The sequence below is a fragment of the Cloeon dipterum genome, chromosome 2 (genome assembly GCF_949628265.1).
Source record: "Cloeon dipterum chromosome 2, ieCloDipt1.1, whole genome shotgun sequence".
Classification (NCBI taxonomy): domain Eukaryota; kingdom Metazoa; phylum Arthropoda; class Insecta; order Ephemeroptera; family Baetidae; genus Cloeon; species Cloeon dipterum.
This window is the reverse complement of record NC_088787.1, coordinates 35,870,016-35,884,806: the sequence shown is the minus strand read 5'-3', so window position 1 is coordinate 35,884,806 and position 14,791 is coordinate 35,870,016. Positions and strand designations below refer to the sequence as shown.

Here is a 14,791-nt window from a genome sequence, read left to right as displayed (position 1 = left end):
GCCCGCAAGAGACAAGCTCGAAGCCATGTTTAATTTGAGATATGAGAGCCAAATTTCAAATAGCCCGCGTTATTCTCCATCATGCCGTCGCTAGCAGGCGGTGCGATTCGTTTCGTAACATCCCGAGTGCCAGTCCTCCCCCGGCCGCTTACAAGGGGATGCAGGGAGCTTTTTGGAAGTTAGCGAGGGTGTCAGCAAAAAGGAGTTAAAGAATCGACGAGTGCGCTGCGCAGTGCGCATTACGTCAATCGCAAAAGTACATTGAAAGGGCAACCGTGTGATTCCTTCGCTCTTTTTCGAATGCGCTATTTTCACAGCTGTTCTTACCCGTCAAAATATTTCGAGTTGCGGACACAACAAAATTAAGGTCCGAAGTTTTTTATCTTGCATTCCTGCATGTTTGGAAAAACGCTGGTCTGTACATTTGTATGAAATAGTAGAAAAATTAGTAATTTTCAGCAAAAAACCTGAAAATACATAATTTGGATAGCCCTAAAGTGATCGAGAAAAGAAAAAAACTGATTTTTCCTCACTGTTTCTTCTTGAACCTCGAGTTTAGTTGATTCTATTTGTGTTTGTATTCTCTCTGCTGGTATTGATTTTTCCCTTGAGACAAGCCTGAAATTTGTCATCGATCAAACATCCCGCGTTGAGTCCGTGCTCTATAGTTTTGGCAATTTTATTATTTATTTTTTAAATAGAGCCACAAAGAAACACACTGCACCGAGAGCCTTACGTTGTACTATAAATTTATTGTTAGAACAAAACATGAGTATAACAGATTTAAAATAAATAAAATTTAAATTACAATCAACTTGATAAAAAAACAGACGGTGTGAGCTCAAAGCCAAGAAGTGCTGAGCAGATGTTAAAATAATTATAAACAAAATTTTTAAATTTCTATTAAAAGCTTTAGGTTATTTTTAAAAGTTGTGTGTTGACTTGGAGCAATTTTCCCCCTAAATATTACTGCGATTGGCAGAAAATGACTACAAAACTTGTATCTGGATTTGGCCTGAGCTGAGCCCCTGCGTTCTTTGCAGTGACGCAACTCGCTTTACTCCAAAGACGCGCAAGTTGCATAGCGGCAGCATTTTTTTTAAATTAAATAATTATTTGTGTTTGTCAAGAAGCAGACCGGGTGAGCTCAAAATGATTGGCTGGAGTTCCTGTTCCCCTGCCGGTGCGGGTATCAAAATTTGGCACTTTCCTCACTTTATATTCCTATGTATTACTTCATTTCGCTTTTAATATTACGGTTTCTAATAAAAACAATAAATTTATGAAATATTTAATAAATAAAAAAAACCCTCCTCTATAAATGATGCTATAGAGTTTAAGATTTGCGGTTTTCGCGGTAAAATCACAACCGCGGTACTTGTGTCTACATTTTGGAACCTCCGCAGTTGTGAAATGCAGGGATTGAAGGAAAGAAATTTTAGTTGTGACCAATACTAGTTAAATTTCGACAAGTGTTTAATTGCAAACTTTAATTTTAAATTAGTCCAGAGAATTTTAGGAGGAAACAATTAAAATTATGTTCTGCCTCCGCGACTGTAGGTGAGATGCGGATGCGGCTTACATACCATTTCTCCATCAAACAGAAAATAGAAGGCGGCCTCAAACTGAACATCAACCCACGAGCCCAACCTGAATTAAATTTTTTACACAGATAGGATGGAGAGTGGAGGAAAACTAGAGCTTGTGCTGCTCTCGATTTGCCTCCAGATCTTCACATGCGACTGCTCCTACGTCACTTATCAACACAGGAATCTTAACAGCTGGGAAATTCTGATCGGAGCAAATGGTAAGGTTAGTATATATTGTGTGGTAACCTTTCTCTCTGTAACCACGAAAAACGTTATGCCTGGCTGTTTCCTGTAACTTACGGTCCACGCAGAGCCGGGAGGGCTGTCCGACATGCCGAGCAAACCTGCGCCTCCGCCGCCGCCGCCGCCGCCGCGCCGATACTTCTCAATTTAACACTCAATCTGCTGCTGGGCCAAGCCATTCTCAAAAGCCTCTCCTCTTTAATTATACTTCCAACAATAAACTCACTCTCATTAAACTGTGATCCACTGAACTATACATATTATTCAACTCGGCTGATTAATAATGCCAACAATCGGTCATAATTATCACCGACTCGGCTGCTCATGCACGGCAGCGAGTTGGAATAATTATGAGACTTTAGAAATATTAATTGCCTCACTGCTTGTGAGCAGTCCGAAATCCTTAGAATAAAATATCTGCGTCTTGCTGCCCTGGCAAGAGCGCGCGACTAAATATTCTCAGCAACTTCTAAACTCAAATAAATAGTCCAGTTTCTCCAAAAATTAGCAAAATATGGAAATTGCAAACTGATCGACTAATAAATCTCCTTTTTATTAATTACGTTATTATCTTTGAATTCTCTGTATTTATCAAATGGAAATGTAGAAATTATACACCGCCGTTTAACTGCTGTCTAACAATGATTTATGATGTGGTTTTATTGGAACGGAAGTGACTCTAACAATTATAAAAAGGCTTTCCATCGCGATATTGGCCATATTTACCGTCACGTTAATTATTATCAAAACGCAGACGAGACTTTGACGAAAATGCTTACTTTTATTACTGTGGCTGGCTGGCGCGTTCGCTAAGGTGTTGCCCGGCAGAGATCGGAAAACCATATCAGAGGAAGCTCAAATGCATCCTCTTCGATCACTCGGGGGAGAGGGTGCATTTGGCTGCCAGTTTACGCGTCAGCCAGTGGTTGGTTCAGACAAATCGTGCGCTGAGGGCGCGAAAATAAAATTAAGGTTAAACAGAGCTCGTCTTACGCTTCCAAAATAAATGCCAATTCTGTAAAATACACGGTGCTCTTGACTGTCAATATTGGCGCCTGGTCATGGCGCCTCTAAGGTCAGTAACAGGCCAAAGAGTGTAGCAACATATTGACATCGGCTAGATATTTATTTCGGCCCTTAGTCGTGATGGTATAACATTTTTCTCTGAATTTTCACGGGTTACTCGTATTTTTATGAACTATTTCAACTAAAACAGAGGTTTGCACGTGTTTTTAGAACAATTTACTTTTTTGCCAACATATTTTAACTGTATTTATACATAGTTTTTCTACATTTTGTTAAAATGAAAATTTGATTAAAGAGACTAATAAAATGTTGGTATGGTAATAACACATAAAAGGTGGCTAATATGCTTTTAGGAAATATTAAAAATACCAAATTCCATATTCAGGGCCTGGGTTGGGTGACCATTGAAGTCCAAATTTATATTTAAATATTTATTTAATAAGATTATTTTTAAAAAAATCATTGCTTCTCGTTACGCTTTTTCCAGAAAATGAATTCCTGTACGACTTCTGCCGGTACGATGCGTCAGAAAACATCGAACGGTGCAAGAATAAGCCACGAGCGACGGTTGACATGAGATCAACATGCAATTGCACCGTGAACTACACTGCAAACGCGGAGAAGGGCCTTGCATACTTCACTGTCAACTGCAACAATGAAACACGTAAAATGAGATTGCGTTTTTTTTTAATAATTTTGTGGTTAAATTTTTCTTTAATGTTAACAGATATTCTTTTCATGGCTATCATTTCCTTGTCTGTTCACATAAATGTTTTTATCTCGATGTCACCGCTAATTGTAAATGTATTTATTGTGATTCTTTGATTTCTGGTATGTACCATTTACTAGACTGTGTCAAAAAACCTTTAACTTTATCTCAAGCATTCTGTTATAATAAATAAATTTGTAATTGACTGTTAGTTGTACACCGATGGTGTCCAATAAAATGAATGAATAATAATAATTTTTCTTTAATAGTTGACGGCTTGATGGGTGGGTGCCCACAAAAACTGAGCATCAGTTACGAACACGGTGACGTGCGTCATCCAGATAAAAGCGTGGAATCACCCACCACCTGTCAAATGCAAGATAAAAGCAGCAGAAGCTCCCTAATCTGGATCCTACTTTTCTGGATCCTACTGTTACTCGTGATCAACGTGGTCTTTGGTGTCTTTCTGTTTAAGCTTAGAAACCTTGTGTCAACTCTGAAGAGGGAAAATAAGGATATGTCAAACAAGATGAAGCAAACTGAGAATTTTAATTTATAGAAATTTTAATCAATGATTTTTGCTTCGTGCGCTCTGTAAAAAAAATTTATTTAACAAGCATGAAATTATAACGCGACCTCTATAGTCCTCTAACAGAATGAATTGTGCCACCCTCCGATAGGCTGTAATTGTAATTAGAAGTGTTCCCAGCCAATAGTCGCGCTTCACTGCACCAGCCGGCAAAATTTGTGTCACGTGGGCAGCCGCCAGCCGTCGCTAAAAAATGTCAAAAATTAAAACAAAAATTTTTTTAAGCATATCAAACTTCAAGTTGAAAATTTTGCCCGCCGCCGCCGCTTGGCAAAAAATTTGGCTAATTGTTAGTAAGCCTGTGCCGCCTTAAATTTCGCGGCTGAGAGACCTATTTAATACGTATATTTTGTAGCGGTTTCCGCATATTCTGGAGTATAACTCCAATTTGTAGCTATGTTTCGCTCCAATGAATTGTATGACAAGCGATTCGATGATCTCAACCTGCTTTCTCTGACCGATCCACCTCCGCACACAATGGTCATGTGTATATATATTATACTCGCTCTCCGCGGGCGGGAGAACAAGTCGGGCGTATTTATTCTAGAATCCAGCGGGGACCAGATGTGCGATAAAATTGGTTCCCATCGCGCAGATCCTTGATGGCATCCGAATGTTGGAAACAAAAAGCTCTCCTTGGATTGCCGTACGAGTGTCAAGAGTATGTTTTTACGAACCAAAAGACACAATTAGTTAATAAGAGTAATGCAAATTATCAGTCACAATATTGACCAAAACTTGGTTCTTTTCTCGCATTTTCACGTGACCGTACTCCACCGGACGCCATATCTGCGCGTCGCACGAATCTGGACCCCGCTGCTAGAAACTACTGATATGTATCGTAACTTCGTAACTTGTCTGATAATTTATATTTGTTTCAATATTTGATTATATTGCGTCCGTATTTTATTTTTTACAAAACTAGATCGACCTTCTGTAATATTTAATGTTAATTGTATTTAATTATTGACAATCCAATTGCTACGCACCCTATCAATAAAGCGACTAACAGAAGGAATTTAGACGCATTTTCATCTCTCCGGCTCAACAACCCCACAATTTCAACTATTTAGCGTCGATAAAAGCGACGATATGATTGACAAGAGCCGCTGAAGGGCCAAAATGTGTTGGATATAAGACGAATCAGCTTACAAGCGCGAGGAAATGTTGTGCGGCTTTGTCGGCTTGTCTGCCTCTGTGTGTGCCGGCCCTGCCGCGACTCTCGTTTTATTTTTCTTCTCCCATTCATCTTATTCCACCACCGCTGCGCCTCCTTCTCTTTTGCTCCAGGTCCAGGCTGCGTTAATTGTTAATTTAATGCCATACTTACAAGAAATTATTTTTGAACTGTTTTTTTTCTGGGAACAAAACAAACATTTTTAATTAGAATAAAAACGCCTTGAATTTTCTTTTTAAAACTTTTTAATAATTATTTAAAGCTGTCATCTCCAATGTTTTTATCCCCTTCAGGTTTCATATATTAATTGTGCGACTAACTACTTCTATGTATTGTTCTATCTAAAAACATCCAATAAAATTATTATCATAAAATTTGGCTGCCGCGGTCTTAACGTTATCCCTCTACTTGCTGAGTTTCCCTTTAATAAAAAATTCAAATTAATTAATTTTAATTAAATTGCCCGTCAATTTTCTTTTTTAATGGAAATGCTGTGGAACTGATATATAAAGGGCTGTAGGCTTGTTTTCCTCTCGCACTTCTTCTGCTTTGACGCGCGCCGTGGGCCTGCTGGCGCGCGTCAAGGCAGATCAGGCCGATCCAGTTAAAAGGCCGGCCGCTGCTGTGTTGCTTTTGCTGCGCGCTTTGCTCTTGATTCGCGGCTGCGCCTTGCAGCTGCTGGCGCGTGTTGGGGCAGATCAGGGATCCGATCGAAGAGTGTTATGACTCACGACACGCACTCAAAACTCAAACGCGATTCCTCGCCGCTTCGAGAGACTGCGCCTACGTCTGCCTGGCTGCAGTTTTTACTAAATTTCACATTTTTATTTTTATTTACCAATGCGTCCTTTATTTTCTTAAATTTATAAAGAAATTGCGAAAAAGTGTAAAAAAATATTTTTACTATCTACGTGGATTTATTTTAAAAATTTTAAAAAAATATTTTTTTGTCTTGTAAATGGAATAATTCCGATCAAACAAAATTAGGTTTATAAGTCGTGCCGAAAGAGCAACAAAAATGCACGTTTGGCACTTAAACGACGTCTTTTTTTTTGTTTTGCAAGTACAAATATTTGGCTGAAAGTGCCAATAAAGCAGTCAGTCGCTAATTGTGGGTCAGAGATTAGTTGTAAATGCCGAATATCAAGACAACCTCAACGCCATAATTTAATTGTGATATTTCGAATATAGCCCGCGTTATTCTCTATCGTGACTTCCCACCAGTAGGTGGAGTGACTCGTGTCGTATCACCCGCCCAATGCCGGTCCTCCCCCGCTTCCAAGGGGATGCAGGGAGCTTTTTATTGTAAAACAGCAAGGGTGTTAACAAAGGAGCTAATGAATCTACGAGTGCACAACAGCTATGCGCATGACGTCAGCCTAATCTCAAAATTGTAATATGGACCGCTGAAGGTCAGGGCAGGTCAGCCGTGCGATGCCTTCCGCTCCTCTCGAATTCGCTCTTTCAAAAACAAGTTTGTTTTTCTGCTCAATCACATTCGTATTAGCAGGCGCCAAGGTTTTTTGAGATATAGACACAACATACTAACCAATTAAAGGTGAAATTTATATATTCTTGCTCTTGATTGACTGTTCAGTTTGGTTTTAAGAAGTTTTGCTATATTCTCTTTTTCTTGGGCTTACTTTTTCCTGCCTGAAATTTCGCATCGATGATTGCAGGGTAAAACGATACAATTTTGAGTAAAAACCTGTCTAACTGTGTCTTGGGCCGTGCTCCTGACAATGAGATCAAATTCTTTGGATTAATGGAAGTCAACTTTCTATCTGCAACTGAAGAAAAAATAAATTTATTGCTGTTCGAACAAAATTTGAGCAAAACAGATTTACTAATTAAATATAAACAAAATGAAATAAATTTTAACTTGTTAGAAATAAATTCGAGTGGTTAATTCAGAGCCAACAAAAAGTGCTGAAGCAGATTATTTTAATTAATTAATTAAATATTTCATTAAAATAAAAAAGCTGCAGTTTGTGCGTCGACTTTCTAACCATTTTCCCCCTTCATAATGCTAAGATTGGTAGAAATTGTCAACAAATTTCTAGATTAGATAGCTGCACGAAACTGCACTGCTCGCTGCCGCATCACTCTATCGCATGTATTGTCTCTCCCAACAGAACGCCCGCCACTCGTCTCACCATAATCGCGTGCGCGCGCTTTGAGCTTGATGCGTGTTGTGCCAAACCGCAACACGTTTCTTCGCATTAAAAAATTATAACTCAGCCCCTATGGGTCGCAGAGGGCAGAATCAATGCTGGTTGGACTCTTGCTAAAATTCTGCGTCGAATGAACCTGGAAGTGGCCCCCGTCCGCCCCCTCAGTCAGACCCAAAAGCCCCCAAATTCTGCCCACAATGGTTTTTTCATTAATTTATCTTCATTTTATTCCGAATGGCGTTTATGGGCCAGGTTTCGTGTCGAAATTCACGTTTTTGACGATTTTTTTACAAAGGAAGCGGCTGGGGGGCTGGGTTTGTGGGTCCATTTAATATCTTTTTCGAAAAATGTGAGCCATACCGACGCGAATTAGTATTTGGGGAGTTAAAATCCATTCAATTTTGTTCTAATAATAAACTCTAGCCTTTATTTGTAAAATTTCGACATGTAAATCACTAAAAAATTAAATTTTATTCGACATTTAAATTAATCCAGAGAACTGATGAGGAAACTGTATAGTTGATGCGATTTCATTTTTCATAATTCATAATGCAGAGAGGATGGAGAGCGGAGGGAAGCTGCTGCTTGTGCTGCTCTCGATTTGCCTTCAGATCTTCACGTGCTCCTGCTCCTACGTCACTTACCAACATAGGAATCTTAACAGCTGGGAAATTCTGATCGGAGCTAATGGTATATAGGTTTTATATTGACATCAACTATTTATTTCTGGCACTTTTTAATTTTCCTTGTTGTTCTCGATCTTCTTGCTTTATAGTCAAATTCAAAAAATATGGTGCCGGCCGTTCGGTCGCCTCATGCCTCATGGCTAGTTTTTTTTAATTTTATACCGTTTTACGCTTTTGCCGGATCGGATTATCGATTACCCACATTTGCAACCCCTGTTATCAGGGCCTGGGTGTGACCCTGAGGGCTCCAACGGTGCCCATTTGAGAGTTTAGTTTTTTCGAATTTTCTCCCTTTTTAACCTTGAAATGTGTCCAAATTTTAAAATATCCATACTATACATTTAACCGTTTTGTTTAGTTAAATTTTGTCGAACTAACTATCGCTATTTATTTTTTAATATTTAGAAAAAGAATTCGTGTACGACTTCTGCCGGTACGATGCATCAAACAACAAAGAACGGTGCCATAATCACGGAGAGGACACTTTAGACATAAGGAAAAAATGCAATTGCACTTTGAATAACACTGCAAACGGAGAGGACGGCTTTGCATACTTCACCGTCAACTGCAACAATGAAACACGTTAAGCGATTTTTATAAATTTAAATTTTTCGGATTTAATTTTGCTCTTACAGTTGACGACTTGGTAGGTGCCTGCCCACAAAAACTGACCATCACTTACGAGCAAGACTACATGCATCAACCAGTTTTAAACGCGGAAGAGGCAGACGAAACCAGCATCTGGAAGCTGCTTTTTTTCCTGTCGCTCTTGATCAACGTGGTCTGTGGCGTCTCATTGTTCATGCGTAGAAACTACGAGTCAATCGCTGTACGGAGAGAATAGACAAAAAATGAGCAGTTTAACAAGTGCATGAAAAATAAAAAATAAAATACGTATATATAAATAAAGTTCTTAAAGAGGAATGATACACTGCAAAAGCCTGGAAAATTCTTGTTGCCAATGCATAAACTCATCCCTTAGGATTCAGTTAAAGCCTTAATTGACCTAAGAAGCATTGTAATTTTTTGGGAAAATTGGCTGGAAAGTTACCGTGCTTTTCAAATGGCAATTGAAATCCGATTTTATTTCAAAACCAAGAGTTTCCCCAATAAGTGGCATACACCGTTGGACAGATCTCGACGAGAGGAATCGAAATATGCCAAGAAAATTATGTTCAAGCACTGTAAATTTCGGATAAAATTGGCAAAATTTGAATTTTTACTGTAGGAAGGGCCGTTTTTATTATTGAAAATTGTTTATCGATTAATTGTTAATGGCATCCAACAATTCAAATAATTTTCAATTGTTGCCCAGTATCATTCCACTTTAAGGTGGGAGGAATGAGCAAGGTAGAGAAATGACAGTCATTGTTTAAAAATCACTTGATGAACATTAGATTATTGATACAACCTTGAGCATTTAATAATTTATCTAATAACAAACATCACAATGGATGACAAGAATTAGTCTGATATACACATGGCATTTTACAGTCAATATTTACCTTTGAGATCTTAACTTAGTCTTTGAGCATTAATCGCACTTTTACATATTCTTGATCAAACTTAATTGAATTAATATGTACATTAAGCATGTAAATTAATAACTTACCCCTAAGGAGGGTTCACAGATTTTGTCAAACGAGTGGTAAGTGTCGATAGCATGCGGTTGTGTGTCGACCATTAATAAAACATAATCAAGGCGAAAACAGAAGAGCACGCTATTTCACACGCGCAAAGGGGCGCGAAACACTACATAAACAATATATCTTTTAAAGGATTTTACTGCAAAATCCTAGAAAACGCCTGTTACCAATGCATGAAGTAATCCATTCGGGTTCAGTTAAATCCAATATTGACCTACGTAGCCGTGCAAATTCTTAAGAAAATTGGCTGCAAAGTTAGCATGCTTTTCTAATGGTATAGACTGTCTCTCTATTTGGAATCCGATTTTATTTCACAACAAAGAATTTCCCTTAGAGGTTTCGTACGCTTGTGAACAGATCTCAACGAGAGGAATCGTAATATGCCAAGAAAATGTGGTCAAGCGATGGAAATTTTGGATAAAATTGGAAAATTTGAATTTTTGAAGTAGCAAAGTCCTTTTTTTACTGCTTTTTGCTGCACCTATATGACTCAAACAATTTTAAATTGTTGTATCCACTTAAACGATGGCATTGTTAAAAATGTAAAATGTTTTTTATAAACACGCACATTCATTACACTTGCAATTTGCTCGCTGCTTCCTAGTCGCCAGGGTGCAAATCGATCGGTGCCGTCTTAAAGTCTCCAGGGGCGCCTTGTCCATTAATTCTACCATGATTTTGTTATGCGCTTCTAAAATTTAAGATAATAAATAAAGATTTAAATTAAATTCGATTTATTTATCACAATTCCTTTTTTAATGAAAAATCACGAATATCAATACTTTTTACTTAATTCAACAAAACTGATAAATGAAACTAAAATCAGGCAATTTTTCAAAACCGGTTAAAAATACGGTTTGAATGCTTGATTGAGGAAAATTTTCAGGTTTTTGTCGGTGAAGATTAAACTGGTGAAATAAAAGTTTGTCTGGCTGCCGTTTTTACTGAATTTCCACATTCTTTTAATTTATAATTCCTTTTTCCTGTCATTTTTAATTAGCTCCAAGGATACATTCAACATTTTTGAAACGTTTAAAGCTGTCGGCTCGTTTTTCTCTCGCACGTGTTCTGCTTCGAGATCATCTGCCCCGACGCGCGCCAGCACTGCCAGCAGACCCACGGCGCGCGTTGCGGCAGATCAGGCCGATCCCGTTCTAAAGCCGGCCGCCGCTGGGCTGCTTTCGCTGCGCGCTTTGTTCTTGTTTCGCGGCTGCGCCCTGGCCCTGCTGGCGCGTGTTGGGGCAGATCAGGGATCCGGTCGAAGAGAGTGTTATATAATATATTATGACTCACGACACACTCAAACGCGATAATATATTATTTCTCGCCGCTTGGAGTGACAGCCTAGCTACCGTTTTTACTAAATTTCCACATTTATTTGATTTATTTATGTCTCTTTTCTTAAATTTTGAATGAAATTTCGAAAAAAAAATTAAATATTTTTATGTATAGTTATAGTCATTTTAAAACGTTTGAAAATTTCAGTTTTTTAGTCTCGTAAATGGAATAATTAGGCTTATTAGTTGTCTCAAAAGCAACAAAAATGCACGTTTGGCGCTTAACCGACGTCTTTTTGGTTTTGGAGTTTAAATATTTGGCTGAAAGTGCCAATAAAGCAGTCAGCATCGAGTGACTTGTATCGTATCATCCCCAGTGCCGGTCCTCCCCCGCTTACAAGGGGATGCAGGGAGCTTTTTGTAAGTTAACAAGGGTGTTAACAAAGGAGCTAAAGAATCAACGAGTGCGCAACAGCTACACGCATTACATCAGCCCAATCTCAAGATTATAATATGGACCGCTGAAGGACAGGGCGTGTTTAATCTTCGCTCCTCTCGAATTCGCTCTTTCGAATACAAGTTTGTTTTTGCAGCTGATTGTTAGTCATTATTTTCATTGGTATTATCAGCAGGCGCGAAGATGTGCTGAGGGATATATACACAACAGATCAACCAATTTAAGGTGAAATTTTAATTTTATTGCGCTTGATTGGCTGTTGAATTGATTTTAAGAGGTTTTGCTAAATTCTCTTTTGCTTGGGCTGATTTTTTCTTTCACGCACGTGCCTGAAATTTCGCATCGATGATTGCTGGTAAAACGTACGACTCTATTTTAAGAACAACCAACTAACTATTGGCTACGATTATAGGGGAGCAAGCTGCGCGTGAAGTAAAAAAAAACGCCCGATCTGCCGCTCCCCGGCCACTACGTAAATAGAGCTGCTCTCCTCGCGTCCGCGTCACTCTCTCGCTTGCCTCTCTCCCGCGGAGAGCCGCTGAGCCGCTCGCTCGGCAAAGTGACATGCTGGCGGCCGCAGAGTGAACAAAGCTTCAAATTGAATGGTAAGGATTATTTTTTAAGAAGAAATGTCGAAAAGACAAATTTTAAATTGAAAAGAAAACTGTCTAAGATTCAAATTTGTGATTTTCTTCTAGAACTAGAAATTCATGGATGAAGCGATTTTTAATAGATTACCATTTCTAATTCATATTAAAAATATATTGCTATTCTTGAATTTTCTTTGCTAATCTCTCACTCACAATTATAACGAAAATTTATCCCTGGAGCTCGTAGAAAAAAATCGAGATCTTCTTGTTGATAGTATTTTTTTTTTAATTTATTTTTTTTTCACGCAATGTTGAAGACCACATACGCATTGCGCTTGCGTGTGTTTTGGTCTGTATTTTTTGGAATTCGTGAGAAAGTGGCCACGGAGCCGATCTCAAAATGGTTGGGCCAGGAGGTAGTGCTCAACGTGACATTCAATTTTAGAAGTCGTGAAAAAGAAAAGCTGTAAAAATCTGAATTTAATTTTACTGCGGGCACGAGAAATCTCAATTTTCCAATTTTCGTGTTATCCTTTTGGGGTAAGAGAAAAAAACATGTTTTTAAAAATTTAATTGTTTAAGGATTTATAAATGTACTCAATTGAAAGTGATATATTAAAAATTTGATGAGGAAACTAATAGAAGATGCAGCTTTCGACTGCCTAATTCACTCCGTTAATGCATCGGGCAGCAATAAAAATATTAAACCACGAGTCGAACTTGAAGTGAATTTCATTGTTAATTTACAGAGAGGATGGAGAGTGCAGGGAAGCTGCTGCTTGTGCTGCTCGCGATTTGCCTTCAGATCTTCTTGAGCTCCTGCGTCTCCATCGATTTTCAACACAAGAAACACAGCTACTGGGAAATTCGGATCGGAGCTAATGGTATTTAGGTTTTATATTGACATCAACTACATATTTATTTATGGCACTTTTTAATTTTCCTTGTTCGTTCTTCTTGCTCTAGTCAAATTAAAAAAATTTAGTGCCGGTCGTTCGGTCGCCTCATGCCTAATGGCAGTTATTTTTTGTTTTAAATACATTTTTACGCTTTTGCCGAATCCAATTATCGATTATTGCTATTTCCAAACTCTGTTTTCACGGCCTGGGTGTGACCCTGAGGGCTCCAACGGTGCCCATTGAGAGTTTAACTGGCCCTGAGTTTAAAATATCCATATTTAACCGTTTCATTTAATTAAATTTTGTTGAACTAACTATCGCAATTTATTTTTTAATCATCAGCAAAAGAATTCGTGTACGACTTCTGCCGGTACGATGCATCAAACAACAAGGAACGGTGCCATAATCTCCCAGATGAACCCATAGACATAAAAAGAAAGTGCAATTGCACTTTGAATCACACTGAAAATGCAAAGAAAGACATGGTATACTTCGCCGTCAACTGCTACAATGAAACATGTAAAGCAATTTTTATAAATTTAAATTTTGTGTGTATTCAATTTTGTTTTTACAGTTGACGACTTGGTAGGTGCCTGCCCACAAAAACTGGCCATCAGTTATGAGCAAGACTACATGCATCAACCAGTTTCAATAAGCGTGGAAGTGCAAGACGAAATCAGCATCTGGATGCTGCTTTTTTTCCTGTCGCTCGTGATCAACGTGGTCTGTGGCGTCTCATTGTTTAGAAGAAGAGTGCCACCTGTGAACGAGAACAATCAATCTGGAGAGGATGGGACAAGACCGGTGTTTCTGTTAATGCAGACCTCTAGATCAAATAATCCATTGGGATTCAGAGTATTCAGACGAAGCCAAAATTGATCTGTAGCCGTGCTAATTCTTAAGAAAATTGGTTGCAAAGTTAGCATGATTTTCAAATGGTGTAGACTGACTGCCTATTTGAAATCTGATTTTATTAAAAAGTTTCGTATACGCTTTTGGACAGATCTCGACGAAAGGAATCGTAATCAAGCGCTGGAAAGTTTGGAAAAAATTGGAAAAATGTGTAAATAAGTAGCAAGGTTATTTTTTATTGTTGAAATTTGTAGATTAAAATTGTTTATCGAATTAATTGCTTAATGCCGCATACTTGCGTAATTCAAATAATTTAATATTGTTGTCCTGTATCTATCCACTTAAACCTTGTTAAAAATGTAAAATTGTATTTATAAACACTTTATTATCAGGCAGGGTCGGTGCTTCCTGGTCGCCAGGGTGCAGGTCGGTGCCATATTTGGTCTTCAGGGGCGCCATGTCCATTAATTCTACTGTAATTTTGTCGTACTTACGCTTCTAAAATTATGATAAAAAATAAAGATTTAAATTCATATATAAACTCGATTTATTTATCACGAGAAAATTTAATTGCTTTTACTATTTAATTCAACAAACTATATTGATAAAACTATTAGTTCTTTTTTTAAATCCTGTTAAAAATATGGTTTCAATGCGTACGAGGACAATTTTCTAGATTCTTTTGTCGGTGAAGATCAAACTCTGGTGAAATAAAATGACTGCTAATTGTAAGTTTGTCTTTGTCTGGCTGCCGTTTTTATGAAATTTCCGAATTATTAGATATTAAAAATGTCTTTTACATTCATATAAAAAAATTATATCAGCTCCACGGATTTCTTAAAACTTTTTAAATGTTTATAAGGCTCAAAACTAAAAT

The 14,791-nt window shown here is 38.0% G+C and overlaps 3 protein-coding genes across 7 annotated transcripts in view; 2 read left to right on the top strand and 1 right to left on the bottom strand.

The window, feature by feature from the left end:
* LOC135935978 (uncharacterized) overlaps positions 1–14,791 on the bottom strand; it is a 192,761-nt gene that overhangs the window by 82,829 nt on the left and 95,141 nt on the right. The gene's annotated exons all lie outside the window — the stretch shown is intronic.
* On the top strand, positions 206–10,676 carry LOC135937039 (uncharacterized). 4 transcript variants are annotated; one of them, XM_065480101.1, is made up of 4 exons: positions 206–367; positions 1,561–1,807; positions 3,346–3,522; positions 3,837–5,164. In XM_065480101.1, exons 2-4 carry the CDS (start codon positions 1,678–1,680, stop codon positions 4,124–4,126), a joined length of 597 nt encoding a protein of 198 aa, XP_065336173.1. In that variant the 5' UTR covers positions 206–367; positions 1,561–1,677; the 3' UTR covers positions 4,127–5,164. The 4 variants fall into 4 exon arrangements, 3 of the variants coding, with proteins under 3 accessions (XP_065336173.1, XP_065336175.1, XP_065336174.1); XM_065480102.1 differs by lacking the exons at positions 206–367; positions 1,561–1,807; positions 3,346–3,522; positions 3,837–5,164 and adding exons at positions 6,756–6,891; positions 8,063–8,197; positions 8,599–8,775; positions 8,829–10,675; XM_065480103.1 differs by lacking the exons at positions 3,346–3,522; positions 3,837–5,164 and adding exons at positions 8,599–8,775; positions 8,829–10,676 and having other exon boundaries at positions 209–1,807.
* On the top strand, positions 11,678–14,646 carry LOC135935977 (uncharacterized). 2 transcript variants are annotated; one of them, XM_065478630.1, is made up of 5 exons: positions 11,678–11,798; positions 11,986–12,178; positions 12,913–13,047; positions 13,405–13,581; positions 13,637–14,646. In XM_065478630.1, the coding sequence occupies exons 3-5, from the start codon at positions 12,918–12,920 to the stop codon at positions 13,939–13,941; spliced, it is 612 nt and encodes a 203-aa protein (XP_065334702.1). In that variant the 5' UTR covers positions 11,678–11,798; positions 11,986–12,178; positions 12,913–12,917; the 3' UTR covers positions 13,942–14,646. The 2 variants fall into 2 exon arrangements, with proteins under 2 accessions (XP_065334702.1, XP_065334703.1); XM_065478631.1 differs by having other exon boundaries at positions 11,737–11,928.

What these genes read in the sequence shown, in the direction of transcription:
- LOC135935977 (XM_065478630.1), top strand. Translation starts at nt 12,918, where the DNA reads ATGGAGAGTGCAGGGAAGCTGCTGCTTGTGCTGCTCGCGATTTGCCTT. An exon ending in AATTCGGATCGGAGCTAATG is followed by an intron (nt 13,048 to 13,404) that starts GTATTTAGGTTT and finishes TTTAATCATCAG; the next exon opens with CAAAAGAATTCGTGTACGAC. An exon ending in CAACTGCTACAATGAAACAT is followed by an intron (nt 13,582 to 13,636) that starts GTAAAGCAATTT and finishes TTGTTTTTACAG; the next exon opens with TTGACGACTTGGTAGGTGCC.
- LOC135937039 (XM_065480101.1), top strand. Translation starts at nt 1,678, where the DNA reads ATGGAGAGTGGAGGAAAACTAGAGCTTGTGCTGCTCTCGATTTGCCTC. An exon ending in AATTCTGATCGGAGCAAATG is followed by an intron (nt 1,808 to 3,345) that starts GTAAGGTTAGTA and finishes CGCTTTTTCCAG; the next exon opens with AAAATGAATTCCTGTACGAC. An exon ending in CAACTGCAACAATGAAACAC is followed by an intron (nt 3,523 to 3,836) that starts GTAAAATGAGAT and finishes TTTCTTTAATAG; the next exon opens with TTGACGGCTTGATGGGTGGG.